Raw genomic sequence first — 25305 nt, 5'->3', positions numbered from 1 at the left:
GCAGAGATATTTAAAATTTAACTTCATATCTCAAGTTACTCAACCTTTATGTTAAAGTTCAATTTTAAACCTCATAATAATAATAATATTATTATCCTAGTATCTTTTTTTAGTACTATTAATTTTCAATTTTAGTTGATGATTAATTTTTAATCAGGAGTGGATATTTTATAATCAAGCCATATAATTTTATTAACTTCAATTTTCAACAGTAGTTAATTATACTTCACTAAATTACTACTAGTAAGCAATATTTGTATTTTATAAATTTAAACAGTGAGGCATAAAAGTATTGAAACAGAGGATCAGAACACTTACTCCTATGTACCAAATTATTAGGCGGCAAATTAGTGATGGGCATCTCCGGGAACAATATTAGAACTAGTATTTTATTAGTAACGTCGTTGAAATAATCCTCAACTTGTATATACTCCTATTTGATATTCCAAAAGCCAATCATCATCAAAACTATACAGTCACAGCATTAATTAAAAGTGCATGGGTTGCATATAGAAATACAAAATTGAAGATTAATCTATGGCAGCTAGCTGTCAAATCTGGGTAGTGGAGAATCCTTGAAACAACAGGCAAAAACCAGCCGTGGTAATGGATGTAGCCCCCTCTTATTATTCAATTCAAACTTCTCACAAAACACCTTAAATAAGGTGTATATATAAATGTGCAAGCACACGTTGAGGGATGGTATAAGCAAGAAGCTAAGCAGAATTAGCAGGTTATTAAGATGGGAAGCTTTGAAGAAGAAGCAGCAGCAGCTGAATTGGGAAGAAGATCTGGGAATCGGAGGGGCCACATCAAATCAAGAATTGCTTCACTCCTTTTGCACTCTATTTTCTCTATGTTTTCTAGACCTTCTTCTCATAATCATTAGTCAATGCTTATCACCTTTAACAAATTAATTTCTGCATTATGTTACACTTTTAGGATACCTTTTTTTTATTTCATTATTGTAAGTACCGAATATGGGAGTTTATCGGAGAAATTATTTTACTCACTGAATTAAGATATCCACTCTTGATAAATTTGTCTCATTGTGTAGTCAAATTGAAATCTTTAATAGTCAACTCATTGAATTAATTAAGAGCAATGTCAATGTTTTCTACAGTATTTCGAATTGAAGCAACTTTCCTAAACTTAAAATTAGCATATAAACTTAAGAATAGTGATTTAGAGACATAATGTCTCCATGACATAATACCCTTATGTCACTTTGACATAGCTATATTTTATATCATGACTAATTTACTCTAATGCTATATTAAGTAAATTTAAACCATTAGATTATGATTGTTTCACATAATATAAAATTCTTAATACACATTAATACACTTCTTTGGATATATACATACGACAAGATTGGAATATTAAAAAAATATTTAGTTATCTAATATTAATAATTTCAACTTGTGTATAAAATAAATGCGTTATCAATTTTTGAAGCAAAACGTTTTCTTTCAATAAAAAGTATACAGTCAAAAAATTTAATATTAAATTTAAATTTTATTTTGTCAATACCAAATTTATAACATAATTTTCAATAAACAAATATGAAATAGTTTTAATACTCCATGGAGTTTCTTTTTATAATTTTCTTATTAATCATAATCTATAATATATTATTACAACTTTTCTTCCTATTAAATTCAAATAAACTTAATAATTCTATCTTTTTGGCATTTTCAAACTTTTTATATTCCTTTTAATTCAACGATGATAAAACTTGTAAATTTTTTACAATTCTTTATATTTTAGTTTATTATTATGAGAAATTGAAATTATGAATGTGCAAAAACACATTATGCATTGGAGTTATAGTCTGATTTATATAGGGTTTTGTGATTTATTCTAAAATGATCGTAGTTTTTCTTTTAAATTTGAGTTTAAGATATTGGAGTTAGATTTAAGAACGGAAAAACAACTGTATGTATTGGAAATTGATTGTAACTTTAAAATTAAAAATTGTTAAAAATTTTAAAAGTGAGATTAATCTTATGATTTTCTTAAATTAAAACAGTAAACTCAATTAGTATTAATATGTCATATATCAAATTTAGTATATTTAATGAAATAGTAAATCAAACCTTAGAATTCTAATATTTTAGAAAAAAGGAGAAAATTTTGATTATATGACTTTAAAATGCTAAATAGATTAGTTAAGAATATGTAACTTTTTGTCGGAGGTTTGATGCAACAATCTAATACCAAAGGATTTAGTTATATTACAATTTTGAAAAGTAATGAATTAAAATCAAAATCATAAACTTAATTAGTATGAACGAGTAAATTATCAAATTTTTAATTTTGCAAAGTTTATCTAATATCATAAAAAGAAAAACAGAAAATATTAAATACTAATATTTAAAATATTAAATAATTGAGTTAAAAACACGTGATAAATTTTAAATAATTGGTTTAGAATATTTAAATAACTGTTATTGGAGTACTTTTTATTGAGACTCAACATAACATACCAAAAATTAATGAAAAAATTAGTGAGGTAAAGAGAGAATAAATTGTGAATAAATTTCCAAAAGAATACGTTAATTTAGTTGACGGATATGGTGAACATAGTTTTAAATTTAATACTACTATTTTATAAAATTACATAATCATTCAAAAATTTAATAAATTTTAAATTACATGTTTTATTAGTTTTTTATTATTAATTAACGAAAAAAAAATGGTCAAAGTGATAAATTTTTTCTTAGCCTTCTTTTCTTTCATTTTTCATATTTTCAAGGGTACAAGTGAATTTTTTTAAAAAGGGTTAAGAATCAAGAGTGGTAAAATTGAAAGTGGGTCCCAACTACTTCCATTTATATCTTGTGTAATTTTTTTAAAAAAGGTTAAAAATCAAGAGTGGTAAAATTGAAAGTGGATCCCAACTACTTCCATTTATATCTTGTGTAATTAAGTATTGAGATCTTAATTAATACTCCTATATATAGATAATCATAAATGCAAGGGCAATGGAGTATATAGACACACAATAAATTTAATTAAAAATAAAATATAATGCATAATTACTACTTTAACCTCATTATGTCTTAGACATTATGTCTCCGAAACATTTTTGTAAACGTAAATTTTAAATAAGGAAAATAATAAGAACTCATATAATAAAATAAAATAGTGTTACTTTTCAAAAAATTAAATCTTATCCCTATCATTTTTGGGTATTTTCTCAGTTTAATACTCGTTTAGGTATTTAATACTATTAGTTTCATTTGCTTATTTAAGAAGTTAATATCATTTTATTATACTGTTATTAAATAATATACTAAGTACATTCTTTAGATATTATTAATAGACATTCTGCTGAGCTCAAACTCTAGATTAATGCGCCATCATACGACGCTTTATAGAGTGCTTAATCATTGCCCACTTAGAATTCGGTACGTGTGTAAAAATTTAAATAATTAGACCATCTCCAACTCTTTACATCAAACTCAAACCCATTTTTGAGTTTGGATCACACTAAAAAATAGTTTTACTCAAATCATTTACTCTAAACTCAAACCCAAAAAAATATTTTATATTTATATTCTTTTTATACCTTTTCAATTATACCTAAATATTTACTTAAATTACATATTAATCCAACAATATTTTATCAATAATTTATGTAACTTAAATAATTATACAAATTTTTTTTATTAATATATTTATGTATTAGATATACTTTATATTTAAAAAAATTACACTACTTTTAAAATTAAATACACTAAACTTGCAATAATAAATTTCAAATATAAATTAAAACTCATTTAAATATATCATAATTATATAAAACATATCACGATAAACATAAAAAATAGCTAAAATTCAAGACTCGAAATTTGTGTATTGTTCCCACAAATGATCAACTAGCGCATTTTGAAGTTCCAGATGAGCACTTTTATTTCTTATTGCGTCATATCGGGTCATATACTCTTGAAATAATAACAAGATTTTTTTAGCAATATTCCTATTTAGTAAATTTATTAGTTATTATTTGTAAAAAAACATAATTTATTATAACATGGCAAGCTTGCTAATTTCTATTATTATTTTTATTAGAAAAATATATGTAAATTCCATGAACAAATTGTGTGTAAATTGTGCGGCTGATAGTTTGAATCAACTATCAAGTACTACTATATTAGTACACAAATTGACAGTATAATAATTGGCCGTCGGCTGATTTAACTATCAAAATAATAATAAGGAGTGTTCGCTTCAAATTTGGTGTTGTTTGATTAAAAAAATTCAAAAATGGGTATAGGTACGGTGTATGCTTGGAGCATATTTTTGCACCAAAAATAGGAGGTAGTGTTGGAGGTGGTCTTAGAAACACTATTTTTAGAGAAGAATGTTACTATTAACTTTGATTATTGTGTAAAATATCTGGCATTAGAATTTATGTTAGCCTTTCTGATGATTTTTTTTTTTTTTGGAAAATATAAAGTTCATTTTTAAAACAAGTAGAAAAAGGACGTCAACATGTGTTGTACCACCAACAACTTCGTCCTTAATTAGGAACACTGGGCGAACAAATTTGAAATCAAGAGTTTAGGGTTTTCGTTCTCCCGTTTCTGTTTTCTGCAATTTTTGCTTCAATTCTCTCTCGCCAATTTAAGGTATGCTTCACCTTCCTGGATACTTGATCAAATTCTCAATTTCTCTAGTTAATAGCTCGTATGATTACATTTCAGCATGATTGTTTATATGAATGCCGAACTTACGAATTTATTATTTGTACAGAAGCATAATTTTTAGTAATTTTGAGCAACAACGAGATATTGAATCACGCTACTGTTATCACATGCCTAATTGTGTTTTTGTTTCTTTTCAGTTATTTGTGTTCTTATTCCTCGAATTTTAATGAATATCAGTCCTTCCGAAATCTTATACTACTATGTTTTTAGAGCTCATGTGATGTTTGGTTTTATTTAAAATTGTGATGGTATTTAGATGTTTGAGCTCATAGACACTTGTTTTCAGATCAAAGTTACTCTCTATATATTCATGCATAATTGATAATCACTAGATTTTATGTTTTGAAGATCTTGACTTAAAAGGATGAATTTTTTTTTGAATTATTAAATTTCTTATCTGACATTGACAATCTTGTTAAAGAGCACTCTTATAATTCTTCTGGTGTTAAACTTATTCACATTTTATTTATCGCCGTCTATTTATATTTCTTTCTTTATTCTTATGCAGATGACTAAAGGGGAAAGGTGAATTTCTAAGTGATACCCTGTCTGTTATTATGAAATAGTCTATTTATATAAATTTTGTTGTGTCGCTGTCCACTTGTCCAGAACCTCACCGCCAGAGTCGAGAACCTCACCGCGACACTCAAGTCGCAGGTCACGATCTATATCCAGGTCCCGGAGAAGTCGTTCTAGGTATTCCTGAAGTTTTGTCGTGGATTGATCAACTGCTGTTGTTGAGTTGTTGCTTATGAATGTGGTTAAGCAAATGACATGGTATTGTGCTGATAAAGTTATCATAAACAAAATACTATAGATTATAGTGGCATGAGAGGCGAAGTCCTATGGATTTCTGGAAACAGTGAATTGTTGTGAATTGTTGTTCTTCTCTTTCTCAGTTTCTCTCCTTCATTAAACATCATGCACATGATTTGTAACTTTGGTGCCTGTACATTCATATGTATCATCTTTCATAAATATTTATTTTTGTTTATGCCTTCTTGCGAGTAATGTTCACCCTAAATAATTTTGAGATGTAAGGTTAAACACTTCAGAATACGTTCGTTCTCTCACCTGGTATACATACATGATTTGAGTATCTGACCTTGCACTGTATTTACAAACACTCAGGAGCCGTTCTGAGGATGCTCTTAATCCTGGGAACAATCTTTATGTCACTGGTCTTTCTACAAGGGTTACTGAAACTGAACTCGAAAATTATTTCAAACGTGAAGGGAAGGTATACTTCATTATGTATCTTATAAAATCAAACATCACATAAGCTCATTATATTGATGAATAATGTGGTATATGTAATATGGATTTCTCTAAATCAAAGAAAAAGTTGCAGCTCTCTGTTTTGAATCCAGTTCCTGAACTGTTGAGGCATAAATAAACTGTGCAAGTTAGCCTGTGTGTTCTAGTACCCTAAATCAACTTATTTCACATGAGAGCTGCACAACAGTAAGTGCTTATTAGAAACAGTCCATAGAGAAATGATTTCTTGGTGTTTCTCCTTATTCTTGTAATCTTGTTTGTACATTGTACCAGTTGTTATAGACTTATATCAAAAGCACTATATTTGATGATTGCATGCTGACCTGTGAAGTTATTCACAGACAGGGTTATGGGCTTTGTATCCTGTCCTGTTAAGAAGTTTTGTCTCTATTCTTGTTAATCTCAGGTTGTTAAGTGCCATTTGGTCAGAGACCCTCATAGTAAGGAGTCCCGTGGTTTTGCATTTGTTACTATGGAGACCAACAAAGATGCAGAGCATTGTATTAAGAACCTGAACCGGTCTGTTATGGAAGGCCGATTAATTACTGTTGAAAAGGTGTTGCTCTTCTACAGTTTTCTATTTCTTTATAGAAGCTTTATGTTGGTCCTCCAACTAATATATTGTACTAACACTACTCATCTTCAGAATCTGCCTGATATTGTTTGGCAGCAGCCATGGTAGTATCTCCATCGAACTCAAACATTAAGATATATTAACAGTTCAAACCAACCCCTTGTGAACTTGCGCTCTGCACCGACACCTGAACTCCTAGCACCAATCCGATATTGTTGAGAGGGTCGCATGACTTTGATTGCATATTATTCAATTGTTTCTGCTTCAAAGTTATTCCTTATGTTTTGGCACTGCTTGCCATGGTCATGTTGAAGGTGTGTGTCTTACTTAAAGATAATTTAATTTCAAGAGGCACTGATGTGGAGATATTCACGTGCTGTTTCACTTTTAAGTTTCGGTATGTAGTTCATAGTCATGTCGATTAGTATTGTTATGTTTTGTTGATCAGATATTGTGGATAGCAGAATGTTATTGTTTTTCCCTTATCCTTTGTCTAGTTTATTTCCTAGATCATAACAGTATACACTCTGCAGTAGTATGCAAGGTCATATTCTGGAACTCCTACACGTGAAGTTAATTCCTACTATCTTTTTGCATGCAGGCTAAAAGGAAACGAGGGAGAACTCCAACTCCTGGAAAGTATGAAGGTGTTAAAAATAAAAGAGGTACGCCATGTTTTTCTTGTTAACAGAGTTTCACTACTTGAGCCCCATAGAAACCAGTAGCTGTTTGCTTTAACTGTACACTATGTTTTCTTGTTCTCCAATCTCTGTAAAAAAAAAGACAAAAAGGCGAAATTGAAAGAATAACTAACCATGGACAAAGTAAATTGGAGTGGTTATTTCCTGCATGTTTATTGTGATTATTACAACTAGATTGAGTCTCGCACATGTAGCTATTTTATTAGGAATGTGCCTTTGGAGATCCATTATTCATATAGCTAGAAAAATAACTTTGTAACTCAGTTCAGAAAAAAATGACCACCGTCTAATCACAAAAATATGCTTTTCTACATCAAAATATACAGTGAGCATTTGTCTCCATTATTATCTGATTAACATTAAGAGCTGGAGCCTGGAAGTCTGGAAGTCTATCTTTAATTCTTTATGTCTCTTTTATGTCATCATTTTTTAGAACTACCATCTTTATTCCCTTATTCTTTTGAGAGTCCTATAATAAATCCCTTTAGGTTTGAGAGGGATGTAGAATCTTAAGTTTAGTTTAAGGACAATAATTTACCGTAGGGCCTCGTGTAATGATTGTTTATCAATATCTATTCCATAGTCTATTTCGTTTGATTTCAGCCAATACATATCTATTTAATTCTTTTCTCTATCACTATCCTAACTAGACCAACATCATCATTCATTAATGTTTGTAAACCATTGGCAATTATTGTGTGCATCTACATTCTTGGAAACTGTTGATCAATCTCGTATATATAAAAATTATGCTTATATTCATGCACAGGAAACAGCTGGAACAGGCAAAGATCTCGTAGTTACTCACCTCGTAGGAGACATGACAGAGATAATGATAACCGGGAACGACATGGGGTACGTTCCTCCACTGATAGCAGGAGGGGAGGTGATGATGGTCATCACCATAGGAGTCACAGACAGCGTTCCTAGTTCCTGTAGTGTTGAGCTAGAACCTGCATATCCTTCATCTACATCAAGTCAACTAACCTTGAAGAGGATTATGAATTTTGGGAACTAAATTTGGAAACGTTAAGAATACTTTATTAACCATTCTTTCTCTGCCCATTCTTTGTGGGTGCACTATATTGTGTTTGATAATTGGTGTATTTGGCTATTAGTGTAAACCGTTAACAACTCATGAATTACTTGCTACTCCATTTTGGTTCATCACGCCTCTCAAAATATTTGGTGGGAATAAGCAATAGCGGCTGGAGTGAGACTAATGAATTCCACATCAAATGACCCAAATTTCTTCAAGAAACTTTATGAATTTTTCTCGTTCCTGAAAATGGATCCTGCATTAGAGTGAACTTTTCCATCTCACTTATTATAATTTTATTTTACGACATATCGACATATGCTTATAATCTATATTTTTTCGTGTTTACATTTTGTTTCAACAAATTGGAATAAATTAAATGAATAAAATATTTTAAAATTTAATATTATAATTAACCATTTTTAATTATGCAACAAATTAAAAATCAACAAAACTGATATACAAGTGATAGAATATGGAGCAAGAATGACGTAGAGTTTTCTATGGAGAGTGAGGCCCTAAGCCCCTAATATGCTAATGAAGCCCCCTATGGAAAGAAATAGTACTATATATATAATCTACTAAACAAAAATATGCATAATATAGAACATAGTATTCATACTGCACACCCACAACTTGATTATCAGAAAAACAATATGCATATTATAAAATAGAAATATGCATAATTTAAATCATTGTCTTGTACCTCTGTGTTCGTTATTCTTCTCACAGATCTCCCGCAATGACAAGCTAAGCTACTGAAAAAGCCATATTCTCTTTCAAGATATAATAGAGGCAGAAATTATAAAACAATAGGCACCAGTGGTCTAGTGGTAGAATAGTACCCTGCCACGGTACAGACCCGGGTTCGATTCCCGGCTGGTGCAAATTGTTGATTAGTGCTGTGATGTATCTCTTCTGTGGTGTATTGGGTTACCCACTCTTTCAGAATATCTTGATGATTTCCAACTTATCTGAGCACTATAATTTTTATCTCTTATTTAGATTTTTGCTTAATCTTTCCACTCTCTTTACTTCATTTGTTGCCTTCTCATCGTTTTTGTGCTCAATTGTATTCGTTTGATTAGTACGGTTTATGACTCATTATGGTTTCATACTTATAAATGCGTTTTATCAGAACATAAAGCATCGCAATTATATATGGAGAGAAATTGATGTTAGGATAGTTGAGTCTTTTGACATAGGACATAATCACGTAACATTAACAATTTGTTTTCTTGTACATTCGGAGTTATGAAATGTTACTGTTGATATGCGTTCATGTAGGTAGGAATACTAGTAAGTACTACTATATCATTATTAAGTAGAGAATATTTCCACCGGGAATCTCGTAGACATGCACCGCATGATTTTAAAGTAATCATAAATAACTCTGGTCTTCTTTCCAAGTTAGTTTGTACTCCATTAAATAAATTTTTATAATTGGATAAGTGCATATTTATATCATAATATATTTTCAACTTTTTTGGAATAGGTCCAATTGGATATCCCTATTATTATTGTCAAAACAGAGTCCATATAATTTCATGCGTATTGAAAGAGATCTATAGGTTTCTTTAAAAAGATTGAAATAAATTTTAAATTAACTTAACACATACACATTTAGCAGTGTCACCAAATGATAGTCAAGTTGTGACAAGACTTGTGAGAAATTTGACAAATCACAAAATGTTCAACATTTTGTTCCGATTGGATTTGGAGAGCTTCGGGACTCGTAGAATAGACGCATACCATGTAATCGGCATATATATTCGAGAAAAATGTTTGGAAGAGATAAGTTACAATGGAGAAAACTCTTTCTATTTCTCACTTAACACAAATTTATTAATATTTTAATTTACAAATCACCAAAATTACTAAACTTGACGCCACAATCACACAAAATACTTTCGGGCATTCACAATCCTTGAACATTATATTGCTCATGTGTTCTTGAGCACCGCACACAAGTAGAACCATTGTGCCTTAAGAAATTGTAAACTACAACAATGTTCACATAATTACCTATTATGTACAGTATCTTATTTTATTATAGTTAGAGCATCAATTAAACTAATTTATAAAAATACATAAAATACTAGCATGTCTAAATAACTAATATAACTAAATAAGATAATAGTACATCATTGAAATAAATAATGCAATTACAAATTGAACTACGAAATATAATTTTGACGCTATATATTTCTTGTGTTGCATAATATTTTTATAAAACATTCGATTTTTTGAAAAAATGACACATTTCGTTTAGTGATTGGACGACATAATTCGTGCTCAAGCATGCGTTGGCATAAGAGACTAATTATACTCAACACATTTGGCCTATGTATCAGTTATAATCTTTTTCTTGGGGAAAAAATAAAAAAGAAGAAAAACACATTTACTGCAGACTGATTCGAGGCAAATAAAACATTTCTTTATATGCACCCAATTACTACTACTCCATATAGCCGTCTATAAAAAAAAGTTATTTTTTTTATATTTTGGATTGTTTATAAAAATTAGTCTTTGCTCATTCAGAGTAAATTTTTCCTTCTAATAAGCTGAATCTCATTTTTCATTAACATTTTAACCACTGTTTATCTCTAACTTTATCTTGCTATTAAAATTCAAGTTATCTATAATCAAGATTATTTATATATAGATGAAAGTAGTATTATCTTCTTCGTGAGGCAAAAATAAAAGAAGAATAAAGATAGGGGTATTAACTACAAACAGATACGTGGCAAAATAAAGATTGAAGCTGACATGAGTTTCACTTTCATTATATGAAAATATAATTACTTTTTAATTAAAAACAATAAAGAAGTTACAATTATAGTACTGCAGTAATTTTGTTACAGCTAATGAAACAATGTTTATTTTTGCCATACCCTAATCATACATACATACATGTATATTGAGTGTGATTAGAGGTGCTGGATTGGTACGCTATTTTTAATTGAACCCATAATAATGTACATATCGAAAATAACGATACATCAAAAATTCGGTATATTCAGTAATTTATTGGTACGATAATGTCGGTATTTGATATTTCGGTATTTATCCCACCCCTAAGCATGAGTAGTAAATTCATTATTTTTGCATTATAATTGAATATTGAACACTCATTGATTAATCCCTTCAATTTGACTGAATTTGTATTATAAGTCCATGAGCCAATTAACTAGAAACGTAGTTCTACGATTATAAACACAACAACATTAACCATCACAACAACTCCAATTATTTAATGGAGTACTTTACACTTTAAAATTACAGCCAGACATAAGTATCTCAATCGATATGTATTTATTACTACTACTAGAATAACCTCTCAAGTCTTAAGAAAGTCAACTTGCAAAACTAAACAATTTCTAAATTTGTTTTTATAATGACGACCTTCAATTGTTACCGGTAAATACTGAAAAAAAATTTAAATACTCATGAAACTGTGAAATGAAAAGATGAATTACTACTAATTATCAATTTTAATAATCTATTTATTATCCATACAAAAAGTAGAATTGAATTTTCCGAAGTGAGGATTCTCCTTTGGAGCAGTGGAGTCAAGCACAAATATATCTACAGTCACCGTCTCTGCTCTGCTTATTCAAATTCAACTCCACCATTAACAGGTACATCCCTCACCCACACCCACCCCCCGTCCGAGGTAGGTATCTCGTGTAAACAGGCGATTGGATGTCTACCTACACGCGTCGTATGTGTATTTCTCTGTGTATATGTGTTCGCTTTTTTGCTGCGTCAATTTACCTCTCAGCACCGATTCAATTCTTTTTCAACTTCCGTTATTGATTGCGTATGCTGATGCTAGCAACGAATTCAAGATGAGCGAGCTCGCAATCTGTAGATGATTCAACTTTTTTCAATTATTTTATTCTGTTTGGGGAGATTTGGAATTTTCCTTTTGATTTGATTAGTGATGAGGAGTTATTCGTGTGTGTTTGGCAGGAGCATTTAATGATTGGTGCTGGTGAATTGTAGGAAGTATAATCTGACAACTTTTTACCTAGCTGTACTTATTTTGTTGGTGTAATTGAGCTAGTATGCTAGCTTGTGGAATCTATTTCGTTGATTGTGTATCTGATGATAGTGATCATAGGCAAAACTTTCTAAGAATTTATCGGAGTAGGTTGTTGGGGTAGAATGCTGGATTGATTGTTTGTTTTCTTTGCTGAGGAGATGGTAAAAGATGGATGATCAGTGAGATTAAGCTAATTAATTAGTGATTGAAGGGGAAAACGTTTCACTTTTACTGTTATTAACAATCTAAATCATATGTATTACTATGAGACAAAAGTATGGATGATGAATTAGTTGAATGCAACCACTCTATATGCTAAATTTTCTGTAGTGGAGTTATTAATTCAAACTGATGCCTGTTTCCATGTTAAGCCTTTTGAACTTTTATAAATCTCCAAAATTGTGTGGCAAATTAACAGGAGCACTTCCTGTGGTATTTTATACTGTATATGGTTTTCAGTTATTGCAGTTCTATAATTAGGGCTGCAGTTCTATAATTAGGACCATTAAGATATTACTTATTCTAACAAACCTATGTTGTTGTGTTTTTTGTGCAGAGATTAAAGCAATGATCAGAATACCAGGGTCTTCAGGTGGATGAAAAAGATAATTTTACAGAGATGGGAGGTTGCTGCTGTTGCTGTGCGTCTGATGTAAATGAGCGTAATAGGTCACCTCCATTTTTTCATGTAAGTGCTATTCCGTCCCCCGTTTGGCTTCAGCTCTAGTTGAAAGCTTATCCCGATCCCTGGCTTTTGTGTCTTACCTTAGTTCTGGTCTAGACTGTTCTGAGCATGCTATCGTAGGGGAATGTTCATTATAAGCCAGCGTAGGATTTTAATATCTTCTAGCAGAAATAAAAGATGAGTAATTATTTGCTAAAGCTAAGAGTACTAGCTAATTCTAAATAAAACCTCCAATATGCAGGATTTATTGAAATCTTAACACTTGCTAACACAACCTTTAGTGAAATCCATGTTGCCTGTTGATTTTTGGTGAGCTTTTAGTTCCGATTGCCGCTGCTTATGCGTCTAGGATCGTGACTTCATGAATCGAGTTTTTTAAAGCAACATCATGAATATAGCCGTACCACAGGAACTGGGAAATCATAAGAACCAAAACTTTGGGAGTCAACAATTGTTGTAGACCTTTCACCTTCCCTCATCATCTTTATGTTTCATTTGAATATGTTGGATTCATATAATTTGCTTTCATATTACTTAAATTTGAACAAACTAAAACAGGACTAATTATCTGATCACAAACTCGGTATTCAACTCAAAAGACTGGAAGAAACCACATTAGACAGTATATAACCTGAATGATTAGGTGTTCTTATACGTTTACTATTCAATTTTAATAACTTTTGTGACTCATTTTTTTTTCGTAATTAGGATATCTCCAATCCTACCTTGCAATTGGATATGAATCAAACATATTAGCTCAAATTACAGAAATTTTCAAGGCCTTAGGATATCCTAAAGTTCTAATCCATCTTAGTACAAAATGGGTTAGCCAGTACTATTTTCTTATTGCTCTTAAGGCAAAGAAAATAACAATCTTATCTGTTGTTCGTTTGATATAAGTATCACTTCTGAGGATGCTAACATTATTTTGTTCTCTTGTACTGATGTCATTGCATGAAGCATCCAGTGTCTGAAGAACATGAACCTTTATCATCGCATAACGAAATCTCTGCCTTCTCTACTGGGCTATTGGTTGATACAAATCTAGACACATCAGTTCCAGACACTTACAGACCACCTCCTGCGCCTATACCTTATGAAACATATATAGGCCGCCCATCTACACCCTCCAGGAATCAAGAAGAATCTGGACATGAAACTGAAGTGGCTTTGGGCATCACTAATGTAGTGCGTGTAGAAGACATAAATCATGGCAGCCCACTGGAAACTAAGGTGAAGAAACAACCTGATAATGAAGAGAAGGATGTTGACCTAGAAGCATCAAAATTAATGGAAGATGAAAGTTCAGATGAGCTTAAAAAGTCCAGCAAAGTTCTTGATGCACCTATAATCGATGAGGATGATTGTCCAATTTGTCTTGAAGGTGCTGACTATCTACATGCTTACATTTTATTATATGATAGCCCTTTCTTGTTATTCAAAATCAAGATTTTTTTATGCTTACTGCAGAATATGTTGAAGACAACCCAAAGATCCTCACCAAATGTGATCATCATTTCCATCTTGCTTGTATACTTGAATGGATGGAAAGAAGTGATATCTGTCCTGTGTGTGATAAGGTTGGAATTGTCTGCATATTTTGACTTATCAAACATATGTTGCTGTTTCAGTAGAATATTTTGCTACTTACAAAATACTGAATATTTGCTTCTGTCAATGCAGGAAATGGTTATCAGTCCTGCTGCAGGAGTTTAGTTGCTGTACATACTGTATTACGTTTTACCTACTGTGTGATAATAGACAATGAATGAACCTGCTCAGTCTGTTTGGCACATCCTTAGCTTGTAGTTTGCTCATTTTGTCTTGTGAAACGTCTGTAAATTTGATTCACTTTGGACCGTGAGAGGATCTGAGGACTCGAGGAAAAGGGCAAAGGAAAAGGAATGGGGGGAAGCTCAAGAATTTTAAGTTGAAAGGTTTCGGGCAAAGTAGCCGGTATAATTTTTGATACTTTTGCGCATATACTGCAAGGAAGTGAAGAATATATTTGGTACTACTTGACTATTTGTTGGAAGAGAAGAAGTGCTTTGTTATCCATTGCCTTTAACATTGCTATTGCTATTGGTGCAATGGCTTACTAATCCTGCTGCATCTGCTACCCATGGTTGGTTCGTCTTTAGCAGGTTGGTATCCTACACTCTGATCATTGTCCGTATCATGCACTGAAACTTCGATCCCCCTTTTCACAAACAATCATCCAGGGTTGTCGTGGTGAAGGTTTTGTGTTCTAGTTAGATGTAAACAACATGATTGCATGGATTCATTTGTATAGAAGATACATATTTTGGACTGCAATCTCATACCTAATTAGTTTGTGGAGTCCTTGCAACACCAGCTGTTTTTTGGATGGATTAGACAAAAGATGTCTTAAAATTCTTTCAATATAGTACCATAACGAATTGCTTTGATCCTGTTTTGTGAAATTTTCAAATCCTGCGGGAGTTCTCTATATGATATGCATGTGTTATTTTTGGAATAGAGTATCTATGTAGATAACTAGACAATGGTTGTTTTCAAATTTTGTGAGCGTCTCTCTCTCTGTTATGTGTCATGAAACATTATCATTTTTTGAGTTGGACGCATACCAGTAGCTCCTTATCAATTAAGCTATACTTGGTGATATTTATGGAATTTATCCAAACCTTATCTAAAAAATTAAGTTATGATAATTAAGTTGTAGATAAGAAAAGGTTTGGTTTTATAGAGGAGTTATGGTATGACCTAGTAATAATTAAAGAAAATAATAATGTGAATGATGGTATGAGTGGGAGACTTTGGAGTATGAATTATGTATACAAAGATGTCATAAATGATTAGGCAAGGCACGAATAACGATGTGTTTGCAGTCAAGAAATTGGGTGGGCCTGTTTGCTTGTCCTCTTATTTCTCAATAGGATGAAATGTAGCCTTTTGAAAATTTTCTGCTTTTGATTTGGGTTTTCTGTGTCGATTTAAACGTTGCATCATTTATTCTCTTACTTCTCAAAACGATGAAACTTAAAACTCGTGTCATCGTACTACCCCTCTTGAAATAAGGACAAAAAAAATAACTCTTGTGGTTGAGCAATTAATGGTGGAACTTTTTCTACTTTCTTAGTCATGACTCATGAGTAAGGGGTGGTGGGCCTAAATTTTTTTGATTTTTAACAAACTCGAAGGGAAGCTCTGATGTTGGCTTCGAAGTTAGAATGATTGGATATTTTTGCAATAATTGATACATTGTGGTTTTCCTCTATTTTTAAAAAGAAACTGACAGCGTAAGTATCAATCAAAAAAGTGTTTGTAATCTACAATTCCAGTAACTATATTCTTTTCACGCTCTTATTCCCTCCGTCCCATTTTAACAGTCTCATTGACTTTTCTGCACTCATTTTGTAAAAATGATAATAAATAGTTAAAGTGGAGAAATAATAAAGTAAAAAAGAGAATAATATAGAGAAGAGTCTTATCTACATTATTCTCTTTTTTACTTTATTATTTCTCCACTTTAACTATTTATTATCATTTTTACAAAATGAGTGCAGAAAAGTCAATGAGACTACTAAAGTGGGACGGAGGGAGTACTTCTATTATATATAAATATTGAGCTACAACATTTTTATTTGCATTCAATTTGATCCATGTATCCAGTGATTGCCATTAAACCTAGCACTAAACTAGTTGTTCAAAAAAATAGATAGAAAACCATAAAGTAGTTTTCACATCAAGTTTCAAACTCAAACCAATATTTAAAGAAATATTCATACAGAATAGTAAAAGGAAAAATAAATCTGAGAGCCCCTACAATCTATGCATACAGAAATCTAGAATGCAAGAATCAAATACATATAACTACTGAGTTATTCGGTCCTTGATTGATAGCAGAAAGATTACAGTAGATAATCAATGAAAATGTGTTACGATCACATAGATTGCAGATTTATGAAAATTAACAAAACCTATATCAAAAAAGAAAACTGCAACAGATCCCCCAGGAATCAAGAGAAATGGACCGAGACGATTAACCTGCTAACTTTTGAGGAGGCTCTCCATTGCTTCGAAGAAAAGAGGAGCCATTTCCAGGCCTGTTGTTTTTATTGCACATTTGAGGCCAGGGACGCCAACGGCTGCTGTAAGTTCAATCAGGAAAGGGATTCCTCGAGGAATCTTGGCCGAGAGATACAACACGTCCTGATTTGAGTGCTTGCGCTTGGCGATGAAGAACATGTTGGATGCAGCGAGTTGGTCTAATGTTGCTTCGACGCTAGTCATCACAAATGTTGGGAAGTCCTTGGAGATCTCATTTGAATCAGGTAAAGATTTCCATGTCTAGGTAAATTGGCAAGAGAAAAGGTGAGTTCCCACAGTAAGTACTAATCCTGATATAGAATGCTACAGACAGATTAAGAATATCATACCTCAAGGAATGAGGATCGCTCCATTCTTCCATCTTCTGAAAATAATACAGACAATGGAATTTTGTCATTGAAATACCAGACAGGCTGCTGATTATTTTTCACAGCAACCTGCAGAAGTGAGCTTGGGGGACCGGGAGATACGTTCTGGAATAAAACCATAGGCAAAAGAGTGCTTGCAGACGTCCCAGGTTGTATTGGTGGAACCTGATTGAAATGCAATATTAGCTCATGGAAAGTGTAGAGGAGATCTAGCATATGAATGCAGAATGCAAAACAGCATTACAATTACCTGCAGAGGTCCACCTGCTGCAAGACCAAATGTGTTCTTGTTGAACTGGATCATAAACCCATCAAGTGGAACCTGAGAATTATTCTCGAGTAACATGCTGTAGAATACCTGGCCATCTCTCCTTATCAGCTGAGCATTTATTTGTAGGCCTTGACTGGTAGCTGCAGGTAACACAACTGGCAAGGAGGGTCTACAACGAAAGGTACAATTCCATGAAACAGCTCTTCAATCATGTCTTAACATGAAATCTAATCATAACAAACTGACTGAAATATAATAGGCATACCCAGCTGGGGTCGTGGGATCAGCTGATACAATGGCACTGCTATTATCCATGCCCATCAGGTCAAGCAAATCAGGTACAGGTGCAGGAGTAGCCTGTGATCTACCAGCAGAGGATTGCGCATTACTTGTGGTTTGTGGTGGCGATGCACCTGTAGCAGCTGCATGAGAATGAGATTCGGAATAGCCTCCTTCACCATCAGGGTACTCCTCTTCTTCTGTTTTCTGAATGGTTTTCACACGAGTCACAAATGCATCTGGTGGCTTGTGGTAGACGGAGGACAATGTGGCAATGTTGGCAAGAAGCTCATCCAGGAGAGAGGGGTCAAGTTGATTAGAGTCATCACTGATCACAGGCTTTTCAGCTAAGACAACATCCTTTGCTGCCTGAAAAGTCAAAGGAAAAGTTTACTTGCGCAAGCAGAGAAATCTCAACCACTAGTTTACACATAACTCTATCCCATGCCTAGATGCAGATCTAATACAAAGAGGCAGACAATACAGACTAAAGAAGTGCCATACAAACATACATTACCTAAAAGGGCTACACCACATTAAAAAGGAAGTGTATGAACTGGGCACAGAAACTTCAAATGCAAAACAAAAAATTAAATAATGTTCAGAGAGGATCACAGCGTATTGTACGATTAAAATACAAGGTCATTCCACTAATTCCACTAATGAGTACATGAGAGTGGAACATGTTCACAGAATTTCTAATAGAGTAGTACTTTTTTTCTTTAGATTACTAGAGGTAAAAATTAAGATGCAAATTATAATTAAAAAAAATAATTTTCCACTAATGAGTACATGAGAGTGGAATCATGGGCAATAAAGGACAAACTGGCTTCAGAACTAAAGAGAAATCACTTGCATACCTCTGGATCAGTCGAGAGGAGTCGCCAATATATATATGCACGATCTCTAAGATCTGGGTTATCAGTCTCGACAGTTGCATTATTCAGAACAACCTATTAATGAGAACATAGCATTAGGTTAGTTCCAAACAAGCTTAGATAACAATTACAGCATATAAATTAGTCGCACTTTTGATCCTGACTTCTACAAATTTTTATTCAACATTCAAAAAGTTTCTTCTCATTATCTTTTCATACAATCAAACATCTGAAAAGAAAGAAGCGTTAACGATATGTACGCTCAACTAGGGGCATGGGGTCCAGATGATCAGAAAGTGGTGGATTAAGCATACACTATAGCAACCGGTTGAGGGTATGCATAAGATACAGGGGATCTACAAAACACACCTGTATCATCTGTTGTGGGCCTTCAGTAGGCTTCTTTAGGAAAAGTTTAACTGTTGCTGTTAGCAATTGCAACTGGACTTGTGGAGGTTCCTCCGGAAAAGTTTCCAAAAAGCTTTCCAAAAGCTCATCAGCATTATCAATTCTTTCAGCATATTCACCAATAATCCAGATCATTGATGCCTGCACAGATAGATATGTGTGATTACGCCTTAAAGAAAACATTAAGAAGCGATGCCAGAAGCCCCATGCCCTGTTAAGTACCTTTGCCTCTGGCTCATCCAAGGTGTCTAAGCTCTCGCAAAGTGTAGCAATTATGGACTCGTAGCTGAAGGAAGCAAAATTGTTTAAATTCGCACTCGATGAACGGGCATATTAATAACAAGATACAAGAAAAATGCAGTGTACTTACGTGTTTGGATATCTCCTAAATATATCTTTAATCACAATTATAGCTTCTTGAACAACATAGTTTACTTTGATCTTGATCAACTCAAGTAAGACACTGATACAACGCTCAGCTGCTCTCTCCAACTTGATGGCGCATCGTCCAATAGCACGGACAGCTTTTCTGACAAAATCTACATCTACTTCCGTAGCATATTCTTTGAACTCCAATAGGACCTGAAAGTGTACACAAGAAGAAAATTACGAAGGACTAACCATAACTCCAGTGGAGAGGGGAAAAGGCTAACAACCCATTTTCATATACTGTCAATGATTCCAGTTTGTGCAATGATAGTATAATGCAGCGGGTAGTGGAACCAAAATCAACTTACTTGGTCAATATTCCTGTCTGAAGCAAGCTTTATCATAATTTCCAACTTCTCCATCTTTACATAAATTGGATCATTGTATTTGCAAAAGAACACCTTTATGGGAAAGAAAGCAGGAATTGTGGGTTTACTTCCATGATAAAATTATCTATTTAGAAAAAGTGTAATTTTGTAGGAGTGAGGAAACATCATCTCAAATACCTTGATTTCATGGGCAAGAATAGTGGGACGCTTTTGCACAATAAGGTTTATATTACGTAATGCAACATACTGAATCTCTGGTTCAGCAGAAAGCAATGTCACAAGAGGTGGGGCCATTTTCTTGCATAGGTTTCTGACTACATCTGTGCTGGTGATCAGTTCCATTTGCAAAAGAATCATCTGCAATTATTATGAATTCCAAAAAAGTCAGTTATAAATACAAGAAGAAATAACTTCTAATATTATGTGAATTGTGAATAGAAACACTAAACAAGATAAAGAATGGGAAGGAAGGAGAAACACATCTTCATGACTCTTGTATCAAACAAATTCCATACAACAATGTAAAAAAACCAACTTCCATTGCACAATATTCACTGGCCATTATTATTGGTAAGAGATTACAAAGGCAGGGAAAGCTAAAAAACAAAAGCAAACTTTGCATGTGGTTATTGAGGTATAACTTGCTCCACCAAAGAAGGGGTGTTGAAGACTCTTTTCTTGCAGATGTTGCATGGTGCAGGGAAAGAGAACTAGCTTCCACCCTCACTATAAGGTGTGAAGACTCGTCTGTCATTATACCTAGTAAGAAGGAAGAAGAAATATAACCTTGACAGCTGAAAGAACAACAGCACAATTTGCATGCTGTAATCGAGGTGTAACTCGCTCCACTATATTTTCAGATTCACGGGCATCCACTGCTTTATACTTGGAAAGAGCATCCAAAATGAAAACTTGACCCCACCTAAAGTTGATATCAAGAAAAGGCAAATTTAAGCAAACCCGGAAGTGGGAGTCTTATGACAGAAAATAGATACAAAGTTATTAATTTAAAAAACAGTAGGTCATAGCACACTATAGAGCATATTGCTCATTGCGTGAGAAAAATAAGTTCCATCACATGCATGGAGCAGTTCTATAGCCAATTATCCACCACGTGTCACATATTAATGACTAATCCAATCTACAATTTATCACACAACTCAATGCCTGAAAGATGGTCAGATTCAGCCTCACTAAAATGTAAAAGAATGGGTAGAAATTGAAAAGAATCGCATTTATAACTTTACGTTTATTAAGAAGGGTGTTTCAGAATATCACAGAAAACTAGAGTCAATTAACATCTTCATATTAGGTCTTATTAAGTCAACATATGGGTAAGCATGCACAATACTGGTCATTTTTTATGCATAGTTAACATGTTTATCCTTCAAGTAAATGCAATAATTCCTATTTAGCTTCGTACTCTGTGCATTCATTTAGAGCAGTGAGAAGCTTTGAAAGCGTGTGGCTGGTTATCTCAAAGATAGGTCTGCTGCTGTGCTCTTGAATCTCCGCAAGTGAAGCGACAGCATTTGCAACAACCATGGGGTTGTTGTCTGATATCAAATCCTTGAGAGCATCCAGAAAACCTCTATCCTCCACTAACTCAGCATTAATGTCATAAAGTTTAGCAACACATATAGCAGCTGTCTTCCTCACATATGGATCATCATCCTGTTACGAAGCAAAAACAGAAGAAATCAACATCACTTAGTTTGTCGGGAAAACCACAATATTTACTTCCATAGCAAGTGTGCACACTTTTTCATAGTAACACTGTAAAAGACATTAAAATATGCATGCTCCTAGTTACAAAATAAGGCAGATGTAGGAGGAATGTATTCTTACCTTGAGACAGCGCTGCAAAGGATCACAAAGATACTCTGTGATTTTATCAACACGAATGCATCCCATTGTCCTCACAGCTAAAGCACGGATCAGAGGATTTGGGTCCTGAGAATCCTGTATTGACATATTCACTTGAAATTTTAGCCTTTACACAACCACTTCTCAATTGGTTCAAATAACGGTGCTGCTTTTGGTGATGGACAATGACATTTATGGTATAAGGTGAAGATACGCTGGTTTACACACAGCTCGCGATATGATACGATTAATAGGCTGATAAAATCTGGCAGACATCTTGTCTCCTTGATGTATTTCTGTTTATTTTATTATAACATTTTTTCTGGAATTATTTTAGAAAAGAGCAGCAATTATCAATCCTCTTATATTTCAGCCATGCCGAATTTCATGATCCCCTATCTTGTGTGTATACTCATGATACTGAGGGGTCAACTTTTGATGATTCTGATGAATAAGCAAAGGTGTGCAACAGAAACACTTGAAAAGTGGAACACCTACATTTTTAAGTTGAGATTTACTAATTGTAATTCAAAAAATTCTACATCTTATCATTTTCATGGGAACTTGGTCAACAAATATAAATTTCACATGATTGAGACAGATAGTAAAAGTGAATAGACATCAGAACTGTGTGCAAGCTGGTTGCGCTCTAAGTTATAACATTAAAGTGTACATTTTGCAGAAATGCAAGTCCTACAGAGTGTTCTGTGACTAACTCCACAAAAACCTATGGACAGTAAAAGTTTAATAAATATGAGAAACAAAATCAGATCCAATCACAAGGATATTTATTTTATTTTATTTTATTTTTTAAATCCGCACACCATATGCTAAATTGATAATAGAGAGATGAGACAAGATTTCATCCTCAAAAGGAATTAGCCATTAAGAATTGTTAAGACATTGGCCTAGATGAAAAAAGCTTAAATATAAATATTGACAGTAGTTTAGAAACATAAACAGAAAATAAGGCTCAAATGAAACTCGGAAATGTGGGCCTTCAAAAAAGGATCACGTGGCATTCATGTTCACCAGTTTTAAACTAAAGTAGTGCATATGATGTTATTGTCTGGAGTGAATTTCAACTATAATCCAAATTAATCTTTTTACCCTCATTGCAGCCAACACAAAATTTGAAATGAAGTCAATTTTCTCTTCACGTCCATGACATACAACACAGTAACCTGTTGCGTACGGCATGAATCAAATTTTTGTGGCCAAACTCATCTATCACTCTCTTAGAAAAGTAAAAGCTTGACTAACATAATGCCCTTGGTTCAAAAAAGCACGAAAGACTATTAAGATGTTATCAACTAAGACGAATTGGAATTTGGAAGGCAGGCTCTGTAATTGGTGCACAATATTTATCATACTTCAATAAAATTGTAGGTTATAACAGACCTCTCACAATTTACATATAAAACAAGCTTCTATAAATGGGTTGAAAACTTGAAGAAAGCAATATTTCCATTAATTTTAACTGGCATAATGTACAACCTAATTCACTGATTCAGAATATTCATAGTTATGATGTCGGGTACTAAAGAAGAATCTCTCCCCCCCCCCTCTCTAAGAAAATATGACACTAGTCAGTTAGTGAAACTGCTCTTCTTGATTCTTCTACGTTCGTTTAACAGTGATTGCATATCTCTTCTGTTATGACATGATATTGTGGTGAAATATCCTGGTCACGTGATTGCATGGCCACGTGAAAATCATGGCCCCTAAGAAAGTCTGCCACTCTATCTGCTTGGTTCATAAGTATTTCTTTTCTGGAGTGTTTGAAGCAACTTCCACTCCTAAATCTGCCCTCACAATAGTCATCAATTTTAGATATCTAATTTTCAGGCAAGTCTCCATATATGCGTACTTCACTTTCTAACCTTCAGATAACATCCCATATCATGAGTCATGACAAAAGAAACCACTTTGAGCCTCAATAAAGGGATTATTTATTAGTTGGAGCCAAAAACTAACTTGAATAGCTGCTACATTTCTGGGGCAATAAACTATATAAAAGAAACCTCACTGCTCAGTATTGAATCTTACCTTCACAAATGTATTTACGGCAAGAATAGCAAGATCAGGCTGGCTCTTTGCGTAGTTGATGAGATACAAATACACAAGCTTTTTCAGCTCCAAATTTTCTGTTTGCATACAATTCACAACATCTGTAAAGAGTGAGGAAACATCCTTTCCTACTGTCATTGCGGCAATCACCTTCTTAACTGCATCCTTTCTCTTATCCTGCATCCAAATAAAAGTGATGTCAACCATCAGTGTCAATGGGGCTAAAAACTCACAGAAAGCTTATTAGCATTGAATATGTAAAATCACATTCCGTATTATCAAACAAAATCCAAATTAATTGATTTCAACAGTGAGATGAATCAATAAAGTGGGAGACATGATTCACCCGGACAATCACGCACATTTACCCACACAGATCAGACACCAAAAATAAAATCCAAAACGGTATGGATCACAAATCAAACGGAAAATCTACTAGATCTAAGTCTTCCGACACTAAATCCACGAAATTTTGTTCACACTATGAAACGACGGATCCATCGTCCTGTAGATGCCGCAGATCAACACACATAGTGCTAAAAATTGAATTGCAGGAAATCGAAGACAGGTGGTAATTAATTATCCTGAAGCTGCAGCAGGGCAGAGATTAAAAAAATGAAGGGATGATAACCTTGTACTGTGAATTGAGTTCTTCTTTGAGCTCGGGAATTTCACCCTTTTTGGTAGTGGAGAAATACTTGGAGTCGTGACCGCTCATCTCGACGAGTTAGCCAAGCTCTGCTTCTGGCGGTGAAGACAGGTATAGTAGAAGTGGAGAGAGAGAGAGAGAGAGATGGCGATGAAAAGCCAAAGGGGGAAATGAAATGAGAGTTGAAGAATTCAGAATGGTTGGACCCGCTGGTAATGAATCGGGCTGCCTCGCTGTTTCCTCTGATTTCTATTTTTCATTTCCATGTAATTTCATTTTTTTAAAGTGTATTTCTTTTCATTAAATATCCCATGTTGATAGATTTAAGAATAATATGTTTAAAAATTTCATAATTTTATATATTAATTTTATCATACATATGGAAATGACTTAGGAAAATATGAGATTAACTTATCAAAAGGAGTAAACTACATAAATTGTACCTGATTTTTCACTTTCGCACGCGAATAGTACCTAATCTTTATTTTATAAGTATCATTTTTGGTACACAATGACAAAAATAACTCTAGGTACTAAATATGTGATTTTTTTGTTATGGAGAATATTTTTGGAAATTTCAATTAAATAGTATCAGAAATGTGATTATTTTTTCTTCTTTCTTTTTACTT

General features: G+C 33.2%; 3 protein-coding genes and 1 non-coding gene across 9 annotated transcripts; 3 read left to right on the top strand and 1 right to left on the bottom strand.

Moving 5' to 3' along the window:
* The first annotated feature begins 4483 nt into the window (after positions 1–4483).
* On the top strand, positions 4484–8435 carry LOC125210745 (serine/arginine-rich splicing factor SR45a-like). Of its 2 annotated transcripts, XM_048110327.1 has the most exons (8): positions 4484–4637; positions 5224–5240; positions 5325–5411; positions 5847–5955; positions 6400–6549; positions 6640–6671; positions 7169–7232; positions 8038–8435. In XM_048110327.1, exons 2-8 carry the CDS (start codon positions 5224–5226, stop codon positions 8284–8286), a joined length of 708 nt encoding a protein of 235 aa, XP_047966284.1. In that variant the 5' UTR covers positions 4484–4637; the 3' UTR covers positions 8287–8435. The 2 variants fall into 2 exon arrangements, with proteins under 2 accessions (XP_047966284.1, XP_047966285.1); XM_048110328.1 differs by lacking the exon at positions 6640–6671 and having other exon boundaries at positions 4485–4637.
* A 688-nt stretch (positions 8436–9123) lies between these two features.
* TRNAG-GCC lies at positions 9124–9194 on the top strand. Its single transcript has one exon. It is a non-coding gene; the product is annotated as a tRNA-Gly (tRNA).
* A 2631-nt stretch (positions 9195–11825) lies between these two features.
* LOC125215345 (probable E3 ubiquitin-protein ligase RHB1A) lies at positions 11826–15469 on the top strand. Of its 5 annotated transcripts, XM_048116735.1 has the most exons (6): positions 12096–12177; positions 12283–12318; positions 12912–13043; positions 14001–14424; positions 14511–14620; positions 14724–15469. In XM_048116735.1, the coding sequence occupies exons 3-6, from the start codon at positions 12975–12977 to the stop codon at positions 14754–14756; spliced, it is 636 nt and encodes a 211-aa protein (XP_047972692.1). In that variant the 5' UTR covers positions 12096–12177; positions 12283–12318; positions 12912–12974; the 3' UTR covers positions 14757–15469. The 5 variants fall into 5 exon arrangements, with proteins under 5 accessions (XP_047972693.1, XP_047972694.1, XP_047972695.1 ...); XM_048116736.1 differs by lacking the exons at positions 12096–12177; positions 12283–12318 and adding an exon at positions 11826–11948; XM_048116737.1 differs by lacking the exons at positions 12096–12177; positions 12283–12318 and adding an exon at positions 11885–11983.
* A 1396-nt stretch (positions 15470–16865) lies between these two features.
* Positions 16866–24871, bottom strand: LOC125213271 (beta-adaptin-like protein C). Its single transcript, XM_048113722.1, has 15 exons — positions 24659–24871; positions 24007–24204; positions 21940–22053; positions 21515–21765; positions 20878–21013; positions 20269–20448; positions 20071–20163; positions 19704–19915; positions 19556–19619; positions 19295–19474; positions 18908–19000; positions 18034–18416; positions 17748–17937; positions 17459–17662; positions 16866–17369 (listed from the first exon to the last, which is right to left on the bottom strand). Exons 1-15 carry the CDS (start codon positions 24743–24745, stop codon positions 17070–17072), a joined length of 2685 nt encoding a protein of 894 aa, XP_047969679.1. The 5' UTR covers positions 24746–24871; the 3' UTR covers positions 16866–17069.
* Positions 24872–25305: the final 434 nt, after the last annotated feature.

This window comes from Salvia hispanica, chromosome 3 (assembly GCF_023119035.1).
Source record: "Salvia hispanica cultivar TCC Black 2014 chromosome 3, UniMelb_Shisp_WGS_1.0, whole genome shotgun sequence".
NCBI classification, from domain to species: Eukaryota; Viridiplantae; Streptophyta; class Magnoliopsida; order Lamiales; family Lamiaceae; genus Salvia; species Salvia hispanica.
Note: the sequence above shows the minus strand (reverse complement) of the source record. Positions and strands in the feature narration are given on the sequence as shown.

Bases quoted from the DNA above. Each gene is read 5' to 3' on its own strand.
- LOC125210745 (XM_048110327.1), top strand. The intron at 5,412-5,846 runs GTATTCCTGAAG...ACAAACACTCAG, and splicing joins TCCCGGAGAAGTCGTTCTAG to GAGCCGTTCTGAGGATGCTC. The intron at 5,956-6,399 runs GTATACTTCATT...TGTTAATCTCAG, and splicing joins ATTTCAAACGTGAAGGGAAG to GTTGTTAAGTGCCATTTGGT.
- LOC125215345 (XM_048116736.1), top strand. From the start codon at position 12,975: ATGGGAGGTTGCTGCTGTTGCTGTGCGTCTGATGTAAATGAGCGTAAT. The intron at 13,044-14,000 runs GTAAGTGCTATT...CATTGCATGAAG, and splicing joins GGTCACCTCCATTTTTTCAT to CATCCAGTGTCTGAAGAACA. The intron at 14,621-14,723 runs GTTGGAATTGTC...CTGTCAATGCAG, and splicing joins TCTGTCCTGTGTGTGATAAG to GAAATGGTTATCAGTCCTGC.
- LOC125213271 (XM_048113722.1), bottom strand. From the start codon at position 24,745: ATGAGCGGTCACGACTCCAAGTATTTCTCCACTACCAAAAAGGGTGAA. The intron at 21,766-21,939 runs GTAAGAATACAT...GCTTCGTAACAG, and splicing joins CTTTGCAGCGCTGTCTCAAG to GATGATGATCCATATGTGAG. The intron at 19,001-19,294 runs GTGTGTTTTGTA...TCTCATTAATAG, and splicing joins GCCCACAACAGATGATACAG to GTTGTTCTGAATAATGCAAC.